At 38.8% G+C, this 19619-nt stretch overlaps 1 protein-coding gene across 5 annotated transcripts in view; it reads left to right on the forward strand.

The window, feature by feature from the left end:
* The window catches only part of TNIK (TRAF2 and NCK interacting kinase), a 460339-nt gene that overhangs the window by 427499 nt on the left and 13221 nt on the right, over positions 1-19619 (forward strand). For 3 of the 5 annotated variants that reach the window (XM_055125449.1, XM_055125450.1, XM_055125451.1), the window contains 7 exons: positions 4396-4560; positions 7261-7372; positions 7558-7644; positions 8124-8294; positions 11622-11765; positions 14349-14483; positions 18530-18630. In XM_055125449.1, coding sequence (XP_054981424.1) covers positions 4396-4560; positions 7261-7372; positions 7558-7644; positions 8124-8294; positions 11622-11765; positions 14349-14483; positions 18530-18630 — 915 coding nt within the window. The remainder of the gene's footprint in view (positions 1-4395; positions 4561-7260; positions 7373-7557; positions 7645-8123; positions 8295-11621; positions 11766-14348; positions 14484-18529; positions 18631-19619) is intronic. The other 2 variants (XM_004618863.2, XM_004618864.2) reach the window with 1 other exon arrangement.

Here is a 19619-nt window from a genome sequence, read left to right on the forward strand (position 1 = left end):
CATACTCTCTCTCTACTTTTGGGCATTATAGCTTACAACACAGACACTGAGAGGTCATCATATTTGGTCCATTATCTATTTTCGGCACACATCTCCCACCCCGACTGATTCCCCCAGCCATCATTTTCTTAGTGATCCCTTCTCTATTCCATCTGCCTTCTCCCCTCCGCTCATGAAGCAGGCTTTCAGCTATGGGGCAGTCCTCCTGGCCCTTGTATCTACTGTCCTTGGGACACTCAGCCTCATGTGATGTTATTCTATATCCACAAATGAGTGCAGTCCTTCTATGTCTGTCCATCTCTTTCTGACTTATTTCACTTGACATGATACTCTCCATGTCTATCCATGTATAAGCAAATTTAATGACTTCATCTCTCCTAACAGCTGCATAGTGCATAGTATTCCATTGTCTAGGTGTACCAAAGTTTCTTTAACCAGTCATCTGCTCTAGGGCATTGGGTTGTTTCCAGATTTTGTCTATTGTGAACAGTGCTGCAATGAACATATAGGTACAAATGTCATTTCTCCTGTGCTTTTGCATCCTTGGGATATATTCCCATAACAGGTATTGCAGGGTCATATGGAAACTCAATTTCTAGTTTTTGAAGGACTGTCCATATTGTTTTCCAGAAAGGCTGGACCAGTCAGCATTCTCACCAACAGTGAAGGAGCGTCCCTTTTTCCCCACATCCACACCAGCACTGGTTGCTTTTGTTCTTTTGAATGTGTGCCAGTCTCTGTGATGTGAGATGATATGTCATTGTTGTTTTTATTTGTATCTCCCTGATGACTAGCGATGTGTATTTTTTCATGTGCCTTTTGGCCATTTGTATTTCTTTTTTGAGAAAACTTCTGTTCATTTCTTCTCCCCATTTTTTGATGAGGTTGGAGGTTTTTTTCTTGACAATTCTACTAGTGTCAAAAAACAAACATGATTAATAGCACCAGTGACCTTGTTTTTCTTCCTACCCACAAAACTTTCTCCTTATGGATTTTATATAGAAAATTCTTTAGTACTACAAGATATGGTTATATCACATACCTAGTTAGTGTACTAAAAATGCCAGTGAACTATTTTAGTGAAAAAATTAGAGAATTAGGCAGATCTTTTGCACCTTACCAGTTTGGATGATTTTATTTTGTAAACTCTAGGAATGTTATATGTTGAGTGTACATTCTCCCTCTCATCTGTTTGTGCTAACCTGAACCCTTGACTAATCGGAAGCTGTCATCTCCTCCTTCTTGTCATTGCCCTGCAAGTTTGACAACAGGTCTCTGCCTGGACAGAGCAGAATGACTGTTTGCACAGGGTCAAAGTTACTAGATGTCTCCCTGTATCATTTTAAATAATCTAGAAGCCTTCATAAATAATAGTATCTGACTATATGAATGGAAGATGAAATGAGTTAACATAGGGGGGCAGTCGATGGATGTTAACTATTTTATGTGACTTTACTGTCTCCTTTTACTGTGTATAAGTCACTATTGTTCTCTTAGCCTTAAATATAAGTCATTTATTATTCTTCCTTCTCAACCAAGATAACATTGGAAAACTATAAAAGTGGCTTTGCACTACAAAAAAGGCAGCAGGTATCTTGCTTTTGTAAGAAAGAAAGGAACTAAAGTTTTGAGATAAGACCTTTGAAGTAATCACTGGTGATAAGATAATGTAGAAGGGTTATTCAAAAAGCAACTTTCTAGAATTTTGTTTTAGGCCCTTGATACATCTTTCAAGTAGGCATTAAACAGGCCTTTCACTTAAACCTAAGATGAAAAATGGGCTGGTTTGCTGAAGCTGACACTGTGGAATGCTGGCTTATAAATTTCCTAAGGTAGTGAATGAACAATTTCATCAGTAGTATAGATGACTTTATCACAAGAACTTGTCACTTGGGAAAAGCAGGAAAGAAAATGTTCTGAATGGATTTACTCCCTAGCTCCAAATAAATTCATTTGTTTTCTAATATGGTTTAAAATTTGCTTGAGGGCCAGAGCAATAGTGCAGTGGGTAGGGTGTTCGCCTTGCACGCAGCCGACCCAGGTTCAATCCCCAACACCCCATATGGTCCCCCAAGCACCACCAAAGTGCAGAGCCAGGAGTAACCCCTGAACATTGCTGGGTATGACCCCTCACACACCAATAAAAGAAAAAAAATTAAAATAATAATAGAAAATTTAATTTTTAAAAAAATTTGTTTGAACCTTTTCAACAGAGTCAGTAGTTTGAAGTAAGTATTTTGGAGCCGTATTTCCTCTTCACTTGCCAATTGCTTCCAGATGGCTCAACACTGGGTTGCTATATGACCCCGACCAGTCATTCTGAGAGAAGCATTCCCCAGTATTCTCTGTGAGTTTCCTCTCTCTTGAGATCTCCCAAGTCTTCTTGCCCTCTTAGTGTTTAAATGCTTCTTTTTCCAAGTATTGGGTTTTTATTTTATTTTTTAGAAAATGGAGAAGTTTATTGAAAAATAGAAGAGAGAGATGCTCTCCGTCAGAGGAGGGAATCAGTATAGAACTAAGTTCAAGTGTTTTTAAAAGAACAATTTTTTTTAATTGAATCACTGTGAGTTACAGTTACAAAGCTTTCCTGTTTGAGTTTCAGTCATACAATGATCAGACACCCATCCCCTCCACCAGTGCACATTTTCCACCACCAATGTCCCCAGTAGTCACCTATTCCACACCCCGCCCCCCCCCCCCCCGTGTCAGACAGTTACCCCATACTCTCTTTTGCATTGCTCCTTATAAATAAGACGTTGCATGGCCACAAGAGCAGCAGCTGCACGCTCCTGGAATTCTAAAATTTTAGATAATTAGGGTCTAGGGAAATCTCTGCAGTGAGCTGCTCAGTTCCAAGATTCTTTTGTGCATCTCTGGATCATGGCTGTAAGGAGCCTAAATAGCAGTGGGAGACAGTTAGTGGGCGGGAACTCCAGGGCCACATACAGATGAGGAGATGAGAAGGACTGACTTATCCTTTAATCCTTGAGGCCTGGAGTTTTCTGTCACTGAACCCATGTACCTGCTCTTCTCATTGGAAAAGAACAAATCTTGAGTGGGAACCCACTGAAAGTCAATGTTTAAAAGACCTGTAAAAATTCAAGCAGGTTTGAAGAAGTAATAAGAAAATGAAATGCATTATAATATGACTTAGTTGACACTGTGCTGGTATTAGTTTAGTTCTCTGAGTCAGATGCACAGATTGCCCTTTTCATGCACAACCTGTCCATTGTTACTCCCTTCTGCAGCCCACAGAACTATAGTTTTCTTTACTTTAGTTTGAGGATAAACATACCAGCTATCCTAGGCCACTCTGTCTATGGGAACCATCTGCCAGAAGAGCTCTTTGGGTTCCCCATCACAGCTAAGTCTTCACTCAGCACATCCGTTAGCCATCCCTTTGTTTTTTTTTTCTTTCTGGGTCACACCTGGCGATGCTCAGGGGTTAGTCCTGGCTCTCAGGAGTTACTCAGGAATTACTCCTGGAGGTGCTGTTATTCATTTGTCTTTGTGTTGCCAGCAGTGTATGTGCCACAGAAAAGTTATTTCATTCTAAGGTGCTGGTTGAATGAACAGAATGACTCAGAAGGAGGAAGATTCAGGGGTCACTGCCAGAGTCCTTCAGGATTCTCCTGTCTGGTCCATTTCCCCTTAGCCTTCTCAGGTCTTTCTTCATAACTGATGTGTCTGAATCTGTTTTTGGCTTGGAGCAGAACAGTGCTGAACCAAGAGGGACCCCAGCACACTACAGAGACAGTGCATGATTTATGTTACTGAGAGGCTGGGGGAAGGAGGTATATTAAGAAGGTTTTAAGCTTTTGAGCAGGAAAAGCTGCCCAGTGCACATAAAATAAGGGGAATAAGATAATTCAAGGTCAAACTCTCCAAATGTCTTTAGAAGATGAAATATTCAACTTGGAGAATAAACTAGTGAAGACTATGGACAAGTCTTTGGGCCATCTTTCCCAGGCATTTTTTAGGCAGAGTCATTTGCCAAGAACCACTGAGGGCATTGAGGCTTTCTGGTTCTTTCTCAAGTTTCCTAGTAACATCAATCACATATGCCATTCAGACTCTTGGGAGTCTGTTTTATCCTGTGAAAAAAGATTAAAAAGAAAAGTTCCTCCTGTCATTTGCAGGCCAGAACTGTCAAAGTTCTCAAAGGAAAGGCCGGGTCCAGGTCAGTCTGGTGACTACAGGAACAGCCTGAACTCAACACCAATCCCTACAATGCACATCAGCAAATTTAGTTCCTTTTGTATTACTAAATCTACGCTCAATATTTGAATGCGGCCTTCCCACATCCCATTTGGAGATGGTGAGGGATGGCATCGTGGCATTACTCTGTGACCCTTGCCCTTCCTCTCTAATGCTCCATGTGTTGTGCTCCTTCAGACTTCCGGAGAGAAGAAGCGATCTGGCCACAGTGACAGCAATGGTTTTGCCGGCCACATCAATCTCCCAGACTTGGTGCAGCAGAGCCATTCCCCAGCCGGGACCCCCACCGAGGGTCTGGGGCGCATCTCCACCCACTCCCAGGAGATGGACACTGGGACTGAAGTAGGTGCTGGGCATTAGCCAGGAAAACTCTGTTCTTTTTCAGTGTTTATGCTCTCTGGGTGACAAGACTTTGCCAGCCCCCTGAAACTTGCTTGGTTGGTGTCTGCTGTATAGCAACTTACATGTGTATTCAAAAGAAGAAAACAAAGCTGCAGAGCAGTGAAAATTTCAGATATCACCTGGACCCATTTCTGCTTGTGTCATGTAGATGAGATTACTGAGGGCCTAAAGGAATTTGTGACTTGCTGGAGCCAGAGATAGAACCTCTCTCTCTCTCTCTCTGTCAACAAATATCCCAATATCAACAGTTGATACATAAATTTAGTCTAGCTAAATTTGACTTCAATTAAATGAGGTCATAAGGTCAAGAATGTGGCTCAGTGATAGAGCACTTGTGTTGCAGTTCTTATCCCCTGAATTCTATCCCCAGTACCTATGAGTTACCCTGAGAATCACCAGGGGTTACTTCCAAGTACCACGCTGGGAGTAGGCCCTAAATACAGTCTGGTGTGCCTCCTTTTGCACAAAAATAAATAGCTAAAATTAAGTTGAAACATTTGTTTGTGGAAATAAAAATCAATAAATGGGTATATTCCCAAGGAGTTTATCTTCCTAAATTCCTAAATTACATTTTAAAAAAAAAGGAGAAACATATTATGTATAGAAACAGTCCTGGAAAGATTTGAATAAACACAGTCAAATGAGCATTGCTCACTAATGTTATTGACTGATGTTGACCAATTTGATAGTTCACAAGAGACACCATTGGGCTACTCTGGCCAGGACAGAGATGAATGGAGACTTTACAAGTGCCCGCTTGAGCAAATCGGTGAGCAATGGGATGACAAGTGATACAAGTGTTTATATTAGTACTGAATCACACATAGAAATCTAAAAATATTTATGAAGCATGTGCACTGTTGTTGTTTTTCATGTTATCCACCCAGCATTTTATTAATTAGTTAATTGTGGCTGGAGCAATAGCACAGTTGGTAAAGCATTTGCCTTGCATGCAGCCGACCCAGGTTCAATTCCTCTGTCCCTGGCAGGAGAGCCTGGCAAGCTACCGAGAGTATCCCGCCCACATAAGAGAGCCTGGCAAGCTACCTGTGGTGTATTCTATATGCCAAAAACAGTAACAACAAGTCTCACAATGCAGACATTATTGGTGCCTGCATTGAGCAAATCAATAAACAACGGGACGACAGTGCTATTTTATTAATTCTGTCTTTGGCTTCTAAAGCTCATTTTAGCAGACGAACTTTGCTTGCAGTAAGGAAAATAACATGGGCACACATTGGAAAATATAACATCCTAATGTAGTTTTGTGAAGATAGGCAGGTACTTCTCCCTGCTCAGAAACAAAGATGACCCTATGAGTTTGAACCCTGCTTCACATTTTGCTGCTCCCACAAAGTGGCACTCAAAGTATCTTTCCCTCCTCTGTCACTGACTTTAAAGATCAGAGGATGGGGCCAGATAGATAGTACACTGGGTAGGGTGCTTGCTTTGCATACAGCTAACTAGCGTTCAATGCCTGGCACCTCATATGGTCTCCTTAGAACTGCCAGAAATGATCTTTAGTCACAGAGCCAGAAAGAAGCCCTGATAACTGCCAGATGTGGCTTCCAAAACAAAAATAAATAAGGCAAGAGGAAAACATGTCTGTAAAAGTACTATTTTAGAAAGAGGATCTTACCTTATAGAATATAAAATTCTTTCGGCTTCATAAGCTAGAGAGAAAATCTTAAATCAAGTTAGGTTGAATATTTGTAATTTTCTTTTTATGTGGTTAAGGAGGCTGTTGGTTTATGTTTTTAATAAAAAACTACAACCATAAACTTTTATCCAAGCAAAAAAGAAGTTTATTACGTTGAAAGCTAGTCTCTTCATCTAAATATGTACTAAAAAAGGACTAAATATGACAAGCAAACTGGGAAGTTGATTACTGACACTCCTTTTGAAAAATTTAAACATGGAATATTAGGACACAGTGCCTTGATATTTGAGCATACTGTTCTTGAGTCTGCTTGATTTCATATTTCATGGTGCTTTTCAAACACCTGAGTTGTTTTGTAAGCTCACAAAGTGCACTGACTTCAGATTTTGTATCTTCATGAGGTCCCCAAGTAAAGCATGTACATAATTTTCTAAATTAACCATCTTGGGAAGTAAAAACTCAATCACTGGATGAATTTGTCCATGAATTGAAAACTTAAGATTCTTAAGCCAGTATTAAGCCACATGTACCATCATTCCTGTGTGGAGAAATTCAAAGATCCCAAGAGTGAACCTTTAATTTATTTTGTGTTCAGGATGAGTGCTATTGTGTAGAAAGTCCTGGTTTATTGTGCAGCTTTTCTTAAGACTATTTGGTAAATAAGAGCTTTGCTTTATTTTATTTTATTAGGAGAGGTCAGCTCTTTCACCACAGCCATCTTACCAGATATGAAAGTCATATAGAGACCAAAATGCAGGTTTCTCACTTCAGTCTATGGCCTTACAATTAATGTAAATTTGCAGAGTCGGAGGGGCAATGAATAACTAAGACCGGAAGAACAAGGAGAGGCTCACAGCTTACTTCAAGGGTTAGAGTATGAAACCGCTAAATAGATTTTAAAGTTCAAGCTAAATACTATTAGTATTGTTTGTTCCTACAGTGTTTATCTGATATTTGTAATTTTCTTGCTTACTGGTTAGTATGGCGTTGGGAGCAGTACTAAGTCCTCCTTCACACCCTTCGTGGACCCCAGAGTGTATCAGACATCTCCCACTGATGAAGATGAAGAGGATGAGGAGTCATCAGCTGCAGGTAAGCTAGAACCCTATGATCTTAAAATCAGCTTGGTATTCTTTTATTGTATGACCTGATAAAGAAATTAATCATTCAGCAGTTAAGCCATTCACCGCTAAGGTCCTTTCTTAAAGGAAAGAATTATATATTTTTAAGATTCCTAAAATAAACATATATAATCTCTTCTATTTTGCTTCTGGTAGGAATCCAGAAGTTTCCAGGGGCCCTAGGAAAAGCTGTTCCTCAGAGATCTCCAAACTCACCTCATATTTCTCAAAAGCAATTTCTGGGTACAAATGTTGTGCACGCAGTAGACTCAATAAGTGCGTGTTGAGTTGCATTCTAGATGTGTGCTCTCCCTGCAAAAATGTGGCTGACTTAGAGGAGAACCTTGCTTTCTTTATACTTCTGTTCCTCACAAATCATCAGTCAGCTTTGGCCAATTTTGATAATGTCAAATTTCAAAAAATAAATTTTTCTGGATCTAACGCAGGAGATGCAGTGGGATGTTTAGTTTTGTAAGATTAATATCAATCCTCTAAATAATCCAATCTAACTGTAGGCCTGTTTTACTAATTAATAAAATACTACTTATATAAATAACATAGTTTATTCTACTAAAAATAAACCTGTAGTTTCCATTTATTTGTCTTTACCATAATGCATACTAAACAAGGAGAAGCATAATCTTTTGAAACCCCTTTTTCATATTTCCAATGATAATTTTTAAGATATCATTCATTGACTTCTCTGATTCTTTTTATCAAAGCTCTGTTTACTAGCGAACTTCTTAGGCAAGAACAGGCCAAGCTGAACGAAGCAAGAAAAATTTCTGTGGTCAACGTGAACCCAACCAACATTAGACCTCATAGTGACACACCAGAAATCAGGAAATACAAGAAACGATTCAACTCAGAAATACTTTGTGCAGCGCTGTGGGGTACGTAATATTATTGGTCATTTAGGGAGAAATTGACCCTCAAACAGCAGAAGCTTAGCTAACAAGGTCATGAGTGTGAAGGACCCGACTTGGGAATGTTTAGCCTCTGAGGACATTGAACACCTTTACTCTAAATTGATAACCTAATGCCCAAGATAATACAGTAAGATTCAGAATAATCTTAACCTTAAATGTGATTACCTAAAACCAGCAACAGAACTATCACCAGCTAATAAATACCATTATGTTCCCAGAACTTTGTGCTATGCCTATATTTGGCTTTGTGAGCCCTGCAGAATTCTTTAAGTAAAATAGTCACCTCCCTGTGTGGCTGAAAAAAACAGCCCAGTTTATTTTAGTGAGTTGTTTGACTGTCACATCACAGGGAGTAGCAATAGCATGATAAAAATTTAAAAAGGGACAATAAATAAACCTTTTTCTTTTGTAAATATATCAACCTGCAGGTATTTTTAATAGATCTGCAGGTCTTATTGTTTGTTTAGAGGCATCACCGGAGGTACTCAGAAGTTAATCCTGGCTCTGTGCTCAAGAGTCACACCTGGCTCTTTAGGGGACAATATGTGGTGCCAGGGACCAAGCCTGCATTAGCCGTGTGCAAGGCAAGATGCAAGGCAAGTATCCTTTACCCACTGTACTCTCTCCAGACCCAAGGTCTACAGGTTCTAACTGAGCCCAAAGTTAGAATTAGCACAATAGAATTATACTGAATTTCTAGCCTGTAGTGCCATAAATATCTCTAGCCATCTAAAATACTAAGCCAGGTTAGAGGTGTCACAGTTCATGTGGGCAAAAGCACTTGCAATGTTAGCAGATAGGAACATGAATCTTAGAAACCATTTTTGTAAGAGAGGCAAGATGGAGAGTAAGATTCTACCTACTGCAGAAATGATGGAGATGAGGAGACGGAGATGAGATGGAAGTGAGAGAGCCATGTTTAACAGTGAATGGTATATAAATGGAAGTGTGAACTTTCCTATTATGTAGAAGGCAGACTTTGCATAGTGGACCTCTCTATGTATGGTGTGTGTGTGTTTGGCTAGAGGAGAATACCATTTACCTAGGGATGAATTATTACAACTGTAGCTAATCATATAAGAACTCTTGCCTTCTAGAATTTCTGTAATAGAGCTATCTTGTAGGTGGGACCAGATAAGATTCAGGTCTCTGAGAAGTCCCTTAGAATCTGTGAGTCTCAGACTAGTCACACTTGAATCAATATATTATTTCCCCCGAAGAGAGCAGAACCTTGAGGATTTGGAGCATCAGTTAAACTTTAGTATGAAAAGGAAGATGATAATGTGAGGCATGGAAATGTGTTTTCTATTAAACATTGAAAGTTGCGAAAACTAGAGACCATGCCATGGGGTGGGAGTGAGCTCTGGGGAAGTCTTAGGGTGGGATCTATAGGGAAAATTTAAAAAAAAAATAGCTGCCAAATACAATGGGAAAGTCGCTTGCTGTGCACATTGCCAACCCAGTTCAATCCCCAACACCCCATATGGTCTCTTTAGTCCCTGCAGGAGTTATCCCTGAGTTCAGAACCAGTAGTGAACCCTGAACACTTCAGGGTGTGGCCAAAACTCCCCTCCACAACCCCTCAAAAAGGGAAAGTGTTACGGGAGAGGAATACAGTCAGACTGTGCCAATATCACAGCTCTGCCTAAGCTCCTGAAGAAGTGTTGTAGGTGATATATGTGAAATGGGAAGAAAAGAAGTAATCTCAAGAGGGGAGTCTTGACTTCCTCTTTACCCCCCATTGTCACTCAGAAAAGGGCCTGGCAGATTAGGCCTGATAGAGTTGGCTGCTATCAAGTTTAGTTACAGAGGGTAGATCTTGCATCTTATCCAGCCCCATCACTCTGCACCTGAGTCCCACTTGACCATCACCGTGTAAGAATGAATCCTTACACCTTGATTTTGGGAGAGTTATGGGATCAGACTGAAGTGAGGAATTGTTCTTTACAAAAGAGAACACTCAGTCCTCTTTCTTCCCTATTCTTTTTTTGTGGGGGAGAGGAGGCAGTCTTTCTCTGGCTTATTGCATACCCTTAAGGAAAAGATTTTATGAAAGATACAAATAGTTAAGTTTATTTGGGAAATATGATGGGAGAGAAAGGGGGCTACATGCTCAAGAAAAATTGTGGATTTCCTTAGAGTGGAGAGAACTGAGTATACATCCTAAATTCCCAAGATGGAGAATGTGCTCCAAAAAGTAAAGGAAAGGAATTACAGACATCAGATGGAGATATGGGTGGGCCCTAGAATGGGGAGATAATGCTTCTATCAAGCTATTTTTTATACAGTTTTCAAAACTGCTCCCCTGTCCCCTACTCAAGTCTGTTGGCTAGGGTATTAATAGGAAAGGCTTGAAACTATTGGTGGTTTCTTTGATATTTTTGTGTGTCCTTTGCTCCAATTTCTGCCTCTCCCCCTCAAGATCCAGCTCATTGTGATGCTCTGGATCTAGAATTCTGCATCTTACAGGTTTCTTGGATACTCATATAGGCCCTGTATTTCTGTCTTAAGGGTTTTGGTTTGTCTTGGGTTCCAGACAATGTCTTTCACCATTTCCAAGATCCTGATATCTCTTACTTGACATAGTATGATCTCACAGCACTAGGAAGCAAAAGGCCATATGTAATGAATGCTGCAATCACTTGATGAATGAAAATTAATTTTATTACCAAAAGGGCAGGGATTTAATACCTGTGTCAAAGCCTCCATATTTATACTCTTCTCTAGTATCTACTTGTCTGGTTATTTAAATTGACAAGGCACTGTTGCTTCAGTTTTATCCAGATGCAGCTGGTTAAAGCTGGTTTTTTAAAAGTCCATCTTTGTACCTCTGTAACAGTGATTTAAAATTATTCAATTGGAATAGTATGGTGGTTAAGGCACTTGCCTTGCATGCAGCTGACCTAGGTATTGATTATGATCCCCTGAGCCCTGCCAGGAGTGATCCCTGGGTATAGAGTCACTTTTTTTTCTGGCCTATTGTCAGCCCTTAAAGGAAAAAAAATTAGGAAAGACAGAAATACCTACATAAGATAAGTTTATTTGGGAAATATGATGGCAGAGAGAGTTACATGCTCTCATGTAACCGAGTAAAACTGATGCGGCCCCCAAAAAATGTTTTTTAAGGTCAATCTTCCTGGAGATAATATAGGGAAGGTCCTGGGCACTTCGCTGATGATGGTAGTGGTGAACTGCAGAAATTTTATGATAAATACCATGAAATTTAATACTGTTGTGACTACCTAAGTTAATCTTTTTAAGTTATTTTTGGAATGCTGCTTAAATTTGCAGGTGTAAATCTCCTGGTGGGAACTGAAAATGGCCTGATGCTTTTGGACAGAAGTGGGCAAGGCAAAGTCTATAATCTGATCAATCGGAGGCGATTTCAGCAAATGGATGTGCTGGAAGGACTGAATGTTCTTGTGACAATATCAGGTATATGGTCAAGCCCTCTGGGTCTGCATAAGTGGGAAAGGAATTCACCTAGTTACTGAAAAAACACTAAGCCCATCCTTCCCAACTCATGACCAACACTGTATAGTACATAAAAGTAGAGTATTGTGAGCAAAATCACCCATATTTGATGACTGTGGAGATTCTGATCTCTCAAGGGGAGGCTTACAGTTTTGCATGAAACCTCTGAATCACAGACATTCCACCAAGGTCCTACGTTCTTGAACTTCTGCTGGGACTCAATAAAGATGTTACAAAGTTGTCTTTACTCATATCAACTGTAATTTCTACTGTGGAGGAGAGCATCAAATGTGGACTGAGGGCTCTGAGAGTGGGAGTTTTTATAAACAGAAATCTTGTAAATAGTTTCCTCACAAGAATTGCTCTTCCAGGTAGTCCACGGATGTCTTAGGAAGTGCAGCTGATGAACTGAGTGATTAACTCTTTCAAAAGAAGATTTTATCTTTTCATGGTATTTAAAGGAGTTTAATAACATCTGCTTTTTCCCCCTCCCATTCATCTAATGTGAAATTGGCACTGCACATTAGCCCCACTTGAGTAAAAAATCCACAATATCCATACAATGAACAGAATCCGGTAAGGACTTCAGGCATCAAGGACTATAAGGCTCCTGAGATGTTTCCACTGAGGCTTGGGCATGCCAGCTAGGTTTATATTCTGCCTCTGAGCATACCCCTGGTCCTTCTTTCCAGTGGGTAGGGCATTTGCCTTGCATGAGGCCAACCTGATTTCAATTCCTCCATTCCTCTCAGAGAGCCCGGCAAACTACCGAGAGTATCCCACCAGCACGGCAGAGTCTGGCAAGCTACCCATGGTGTATTTGATATGCCAAAGACAGTAACGACAAGTCTCATAATGGAGATGTTACTGTGCCCGCTCTAGCATTCCTATCAGTGATCTCAGCACCTTAAATATTCCCAGCATTATTTTCTAATTTGTCTAGATTCTCTTGTGTCAGGGTGCTAAGGTAGGGGTACCCCTCTGAGTTCTCCTCTAGCTGGATAAGTAATCAAGACAGAATATTAGAGATTACTAGAGGAAAAGTTGTTTTAATAACATATGTGTTGAGAATTGAACACATTGAGTATGAATTCTAAATAAAATGAGCAGATTGAGTATATCAGTCCTGTGCCAGAAAATCTGGGATGTCAAGAAGAGATAAGAGGAAGAATTTCTGACAGAGGAGAATGATCTTTTACTCTGAAAACAAAGAGATAAATTTCTCAGATAAACAGCTCATAAAGATGGCTGGGCACATGTGCACACACAGACACACAGACACACACGCGCACATACACACACACACACACACACACACACACACACACACACACACACACACACACACACACACCACTACATCACTACATTCTTCTGGGTCAAAAGGCCAGAAAGTTTTGATTGCTCCTTCTATTAAAGAATACAAAAGACTGAGACAAAGCTTCTTTTATTCTTTGGGCTTTCACTGCTTTAACCGAAAATAATCTGCATTCTTCAGTAATGATAAAGTTTTTCCAGAGTCCCAAAGAGATATCATTGGCCCTTAGTTCCCCACAGCAAAATGTCACTTATTGGAAGAATAATCTATCTTATCCAGGAGACTGATTTCACAGATTATTGAACTATATCTTTAAAAAAATTCAGTTAGAACCTAATACCAACTGTTGTCTTTAATATAACGGGAGTTAAATAAAACTCACCATTAATATATGTTGATGGTTTAGATGGTGAGGGAAGCTAAAATGTCCAGTTGTCAACCCTCCTTCATATATTAGGTCTAGAACATTCTATAATGCTAATTCATTCAACCACTCTATCACAGAATTAGGTCTTAAATGAGTTCAGTATACATTGCACTTTGCATTAAGAAGGGAGGATAACAAACTACCTGAAAGACTAGGCCTCAAGGCCCTGAGTTTGATCCACATACTGGATCACCACCACCATTAATGCCACCAGGGGTAGCCCTGAAGGCCTGAGCACCAATTCACTAGACCCACACCCCACCGAAGGAGTTCTCCTATTAAAAGAAGAAAAAGAAGCAACATAAAGGTATAGACAAATTATGAAATTATTTGTCCAAACACTCGGAACTATTTTAACTTTATGTCCTGACAGAGAAAACACTTTGGTGATGCTGGGGACACTAGATATTGTACCTTCACACGCACACAAGCACGCACATAGAAATAGAAATCTGTCACTGTCACTATCATCCCATTGCTCATCGATTTGCTCGAGCGAGCACCAGTAACATCTCCATTGTGAGACTTCTTGTTACTGTTTTTGGCATATTAAATACACCATGGGTAGCTTGCCAAGCTCTGCCATTTGGGCGAGATACTCTCAGTAGCTTGCCAGGCTCTCCAATAGGGGCAGAGGAATCGAACCTGGGTCAGCTGCATGCAAGGTTAACGCCTTATCTGCTGCGCTATCACTCCAACAATAGACACATATATGAATAAATGAGAAATTTAAATGGGGAAATGTTGGAAGAAAAATTGATCTCAAAAATTTAAAATTAAAGCTTTATTATTTCAACAGGAAAGAAGAATAAGCTACGAGTGTACTATCTCTCTTGGTTAAGAAACAGAATACTACACAATGACCCTGAAGTAGAAAAGAAACAAGGCTGGATCACAGTTGGGGACTTGGAAGGCTGTATACATTACAAAGTTGGTAAGGTTTAAGATGTAGTGTTATTTGTTTAATTCACTGTCACTGACATCCTGTGGCTCATCGATTTGCTCGAGCGGGCACCAGTCATGTCTCCTTTGTGAGACTTGTTACTGTTTATGGAATTCCAAATACACCATGGTAGAGTTTTCAATGTTTCATACTGTTATTTTTCTATCATTTATTGACGATACATTTGTTATTAGCTTAAGGTGCTGCTTGAAACAAATATACCACTTTAGTATGTTTCAAAAATGCCATATTGGTGAAGCTAAATGAATATGTTCAAAGAAGTTTCTTTTTTTTAATTGCTTTACATTGCATATATAAATACATATATATATATATATATATTTTATTGAATCACCATGTGGGAAGTTACAAAGCTTTCAGGCTTAAGTCTCAGTTACACAATGCTCGAACACCCATCCCTTCACCAGTGCACATATTCATTCCACCACCAAGAACCACAGTAAACCCCCCTCAGCCTCCCACCCCACCTGTGTAGCTGATAAATTTCACTTTACTTTCTCTTTACTTTGATTACATTCAATATTTCAACAAAAAACTCTCTATTATTGTTTGGAGTTCCCCGCCCCCCCACAAAGTCGGACCTGCTGGAAAGGAAGGATTTGATAATTTGTTTTCCATTGCTGAGAATGAAGAGATATGAGGTCGTGTGGCTACAACAGCGGCCTCAAGGTTTTGGATTTCTGTATTTTAGTATTTTAGTAGCTAAGTCCAGAGGAATTTCTGCCAGAAGTTGCGTCATTGCTAGCTCTTACCTCTCTGATACTTTATATTCCACATATGAGTGCAATCTTTTTGTGTCTGTCTCTTTCTTTCTGACTCATTTCACTCAACATAATACTTTCCATGTTAATCCACTTATATGCAAAGTTCATGACTTCATCTTTTCTAACAGCTGCATAGTATTCCACTGTGTAGATGTACCAAAGTTTTTTTAACCAGTCATCTGTTTTGGGGCACTCCGGTTTTTTCCAGATTGTGGCTATTGTAAACAGTGCTATTGCATATATTTTAAGACTGTAGTTTCACACTTCTTTAAACATATGTTACCTTGACACGACCCACCAGTAAAGCACCAATATCTCTTCCTAGGCTTCCATTTGTGCATTTATATCCACTCTCTTCCAATGACCCATTATAAAGGAGAAGCGAAGCCAGCAAATAAGAGACAGTCACAAAATTAGACAAGTAGTTAGATGAATATGAATACACCTAGCTGAGGAGGAAATGCTGAATTCTGTTGAAATCTATTGAAAGAAAGGTTATCACAGTCAATTCAATTTTTCAGCAGAAAGAACCAGAGGTCCCAGATAGATCTGAAATGGAGGGTAGGATATGATTACAAAGAAGAGAAATGTGGAAAAGGCAGTGTGTGCTGCCCTCCTGGGAGTCAGGCAGACACTCTTCCCACTGTATCAGAAGATAAAAGGTTGGCAGAACTGTGATAGTGGATACACACACACAAGCACATGCACACGCAGTTCCCAGGTGTTGACAATCATGATTATGCTACCAAGGAATGAAGTAAAAGATTTGTCTAGAAAATAAATAGCCAGAAAGAACAGGTATTCAGGTGCTAATATTTGAAGCACCAATAAAAATACTTAAATGAAGCCAAAATTCAGAAAACGTGATCGGAAGAATTGTAGATAAATAGAAATAAATGATGAGGAACAGAAAAAAATTAAAGAAAATGTAATAACTGCAGAGATTAGAAAAGCTTTCTCTATGCGTGCTGAAAGTCAACTATAGATTGAACACAATGGCTACTCAATACCCTTATTGTGGACCACAACACCCAAAAGGAGAGAGAGAGAACAAAAGGGAATGCCCTGCCACAGAGGCAGGGGGGAGGGCGGAAGGAAGGGGGATAGGATTGGGAGGTTGGAGGGATACTGGGTTCACTATGGTGGAGAATGGACACTGGTGGAGGAAGGGGTGCTCGAACATTGTATGAGGGAAACTCAAATATGAAAATGGGTAAATCTGTTACTGTACCCTCATGGTGACTCACTAATTAATAAAAAAATAAATAAATAAAAAAGAAAAAGAAAACAAAAAGAAAATCTTTCTCTAATGGAGCAGTGACTAACAAAAGTTAATGGAGCGAGATGTTGGTAGGTCATTCAGAGATCAAGAAAAAAATCTTCAAAATGAAAATATATTTTGCAGAAAAAAACATGCATTTGAAGTAATAGAACTAAAATATGGAGCACCTAGAAAATAGAACAAAAAAGAGATGGAAATGGAGAATAAGGGTAAGAAAAAAAAAGAATCCTTTTGGATTGAGCACTAAGAATAAAAACAAACAGGAAATGAAAGCAAATAAAGTACTAAAGAAATAATACAAATCAGTTTCTATGACCAGAGCCTTGAAATCTCAGATTAAAAGAAAAAAGCATAATGAATTAAAAAACAGACTCCTAAGAAGACATAACTGCATGATATTTCAGTATTAGAAAAGAAGATCCTTAAAATTATCAACAAAATAGTTTATGTAAAATGGAACCAGAGTGTGTTGTTTTGGGACTTAGGGGCATTGCTAAGATTAGAAAACAATTGACAAAACCTTCGAAACTGAGGGAAAATTATCTTCATCTATATTTCATAACCATCTCTTAGCTGTTTCTCCCAAGAAACATAATTTTTGTGTACATATGTGTGCATGTATATGTGTGTGTACATAGGCCTAGAATGCTGTTAATACATTGCCTGCTTACTGTATTTTGTAGAACTAGCAAAAAGCTTACATTTGTTAGAGATATCCATAGAAAATAAATGTAAAGAAATGATATAAACCATTAAAGAAAGGTGGCACGTACCACATAGTTCACCTGTGATTGAAACCTTAGATGTAAATTTAACCAAAATTAAAAATATAGCTATATTGGGGTTAAAGTGGAAGGATAAATGTATTGAGAGAACTAAAGACAGTAATTTGGACTAATTTCTTTCCCAACTGAAGTCAATAGAGAATTATTTTTAAAAAATAAGAAATAACATTATAAGCATATTATTTAGAAATAAATTGCTGGTTTGGTTGAAAGTGTATTGAAGAAAATTGGTAAGCAGGAGGGTTAGAAAAGGAGCTCAGAGAACAAAAATTTGGCCCATTTTCCTAGGCTGTCTGATTTCTTCAGGACACTGGATATATTTTAAAAGAGAATGTAGGCCATAGGTAGTGGCTTGGTATGTCTAGCTGCTATTGAAGAATACCAGGCATCACTTTCACACAGTTCTGGAGGTTGGATAGTTCAAAATCAAGGTGCTGACACATTCAGGGTCTGAGCAGTACCCTGAATATAGGAAGTCAGGTTCCCAGGCAGCTGTGTATTTGCTATAAGAAGGGTATCTTCCTAGAATATCTCTTTATCAGAGCACTTATGTCTTATAAATTCATAATATTTGGATTTCAAAATTGAATAATAAAGAAGCTTCCATCTTATATCTTGTCATTTGCTTACTGTTATCATACCTGCCACCTCCTATTTATACTCTAGAGAACATTAAAGCAAAGGGGTTAGAGAGATTGTAAGGTTAAAATTTAGAGAGATTGTAAGGATACAAGGCGTATCCACACGCCTTGCATGTGGATACCTGGGTTTGATCTCCCATCACCCTATACAGTCCCTCAAGCCTGTCAGGCATGATCTCTGAGCATTGAATCAGTAGTAGCCATAAATACAGCTGGTATGGCAAAAAAATTGCCACATAAGGAGAACATGCAACTTATAATACAAATTCTGCTTACAGTATGTAGTTCACATGTCAACCTAGTAGTTAGAGTCCTGAGCAGCTTTATCTCTATATAAAAAAACCTTAAACATAAAACAAAAGTTATCGGGTATTTTCAGATCATGTATACTAACATTCAACACTTATGAGAAAAATTCAGCATGAAGAACATCGCCTTCAGTTACACTGTATATATATTCTACACATACAGTCACTTACACAATTTTTAATACAGACACTAAATAATTTTATGTGGTTTTTAATTTGTAATTTTCCCATTACAGTTAAATATGAAAGGATCAAGTTTTTGGTGATTGCCTTAAAGAATGCTGTGGAGATATATGCATGGGCTCCTAAACCATATCATAAGTTCATGGCATTTAAGGTAAGCAGGCATGTTCCCACAAGCTAACAAAGTGGTCTCTCTTGCACAATGATTATTACCAATATTCTATACATAATAAACTTTTAAACTAATGGTATGAACTCTTGAATGTATTATACTTTAAGTAGAAGCAAAACATTAATAAATGTTATAAAGTTATCCATATTAAATTTTATGAAGGGAATAATGGAAAGGGGGATTATGCAGATTATACATTCATCCATAATCTCTGAATCAACTCCAAGTGATATAGTATGAACTGGTTTTTAGACAAAATATTAATTACAATATTGGGCAATGAGAGTCATTACGCAGTTACCTAAATTAGTCTTTGATATTTTGTTTGAAAATATTTGGTGACAAACACTGTCACTAAATCTCAAGTTTGAAATTCTTATAATCCTCATAAATCTTTGGGTTAAATCCCTATAACCCACGCAGTGCTCATCTATCCCCAGCATACTGGGGCTCTCAGAAGTAAATGTGGGATGTATTCAAATATGAAAATAGCCTGTTTGCCTGTTGTCTCAATTCTGATTGCTCTTTCATTTTGACCTTGTCTGAATCTATAGTCATGTGGTAGGATAAATTACTCCAGGAAGCTTATGAAAATTGACTCCTAAATATTAGAGGGGCAAGTTCTTAAAGACCTGGTACTTCAGTGTTTTCAGAACTAACTGTAATCACTGTTAATTTATCTTCTACTTATTCTTTCTCTGTCTATCTCTCTGTCTCTGTTTGCCTCTCTGTCTCTGTCCTGTTTTTCTCTCTCTCTTCTCTCTCTCTCTCTCTCTCTCTCTCTCTCTCTCTCTCTTCCCTTTCCTTATATACTTATAGTCCTCACTTACTTTTTCTCCCTACTTGTGTGATCATTATCTTCCTTTGATTCTTTATTCTCCCTGCCACATATGTCAAGTAAGAGCAAAAACTACCTTGGGAACGTTATGATGTCCTGTTTGGGTCTGAATCACCCACTTCTATCTTGTCCC

The sequence above is a fragment of the Sorex araneus genome, chromosome 2 (assembly GCF_027595985.1).
Source record: "Sorex araneus isolate mSorAra2 chromosome 2, mSorAra2.pri, whole genome shotgun sequence".
Taxonomy (NCBI): domain Eukaryota; kingdom Metazoa; phylum Chordata; class Mammalia; order Eulipotyphla; family Soricidae; genus Sorex; species Sorex araneus.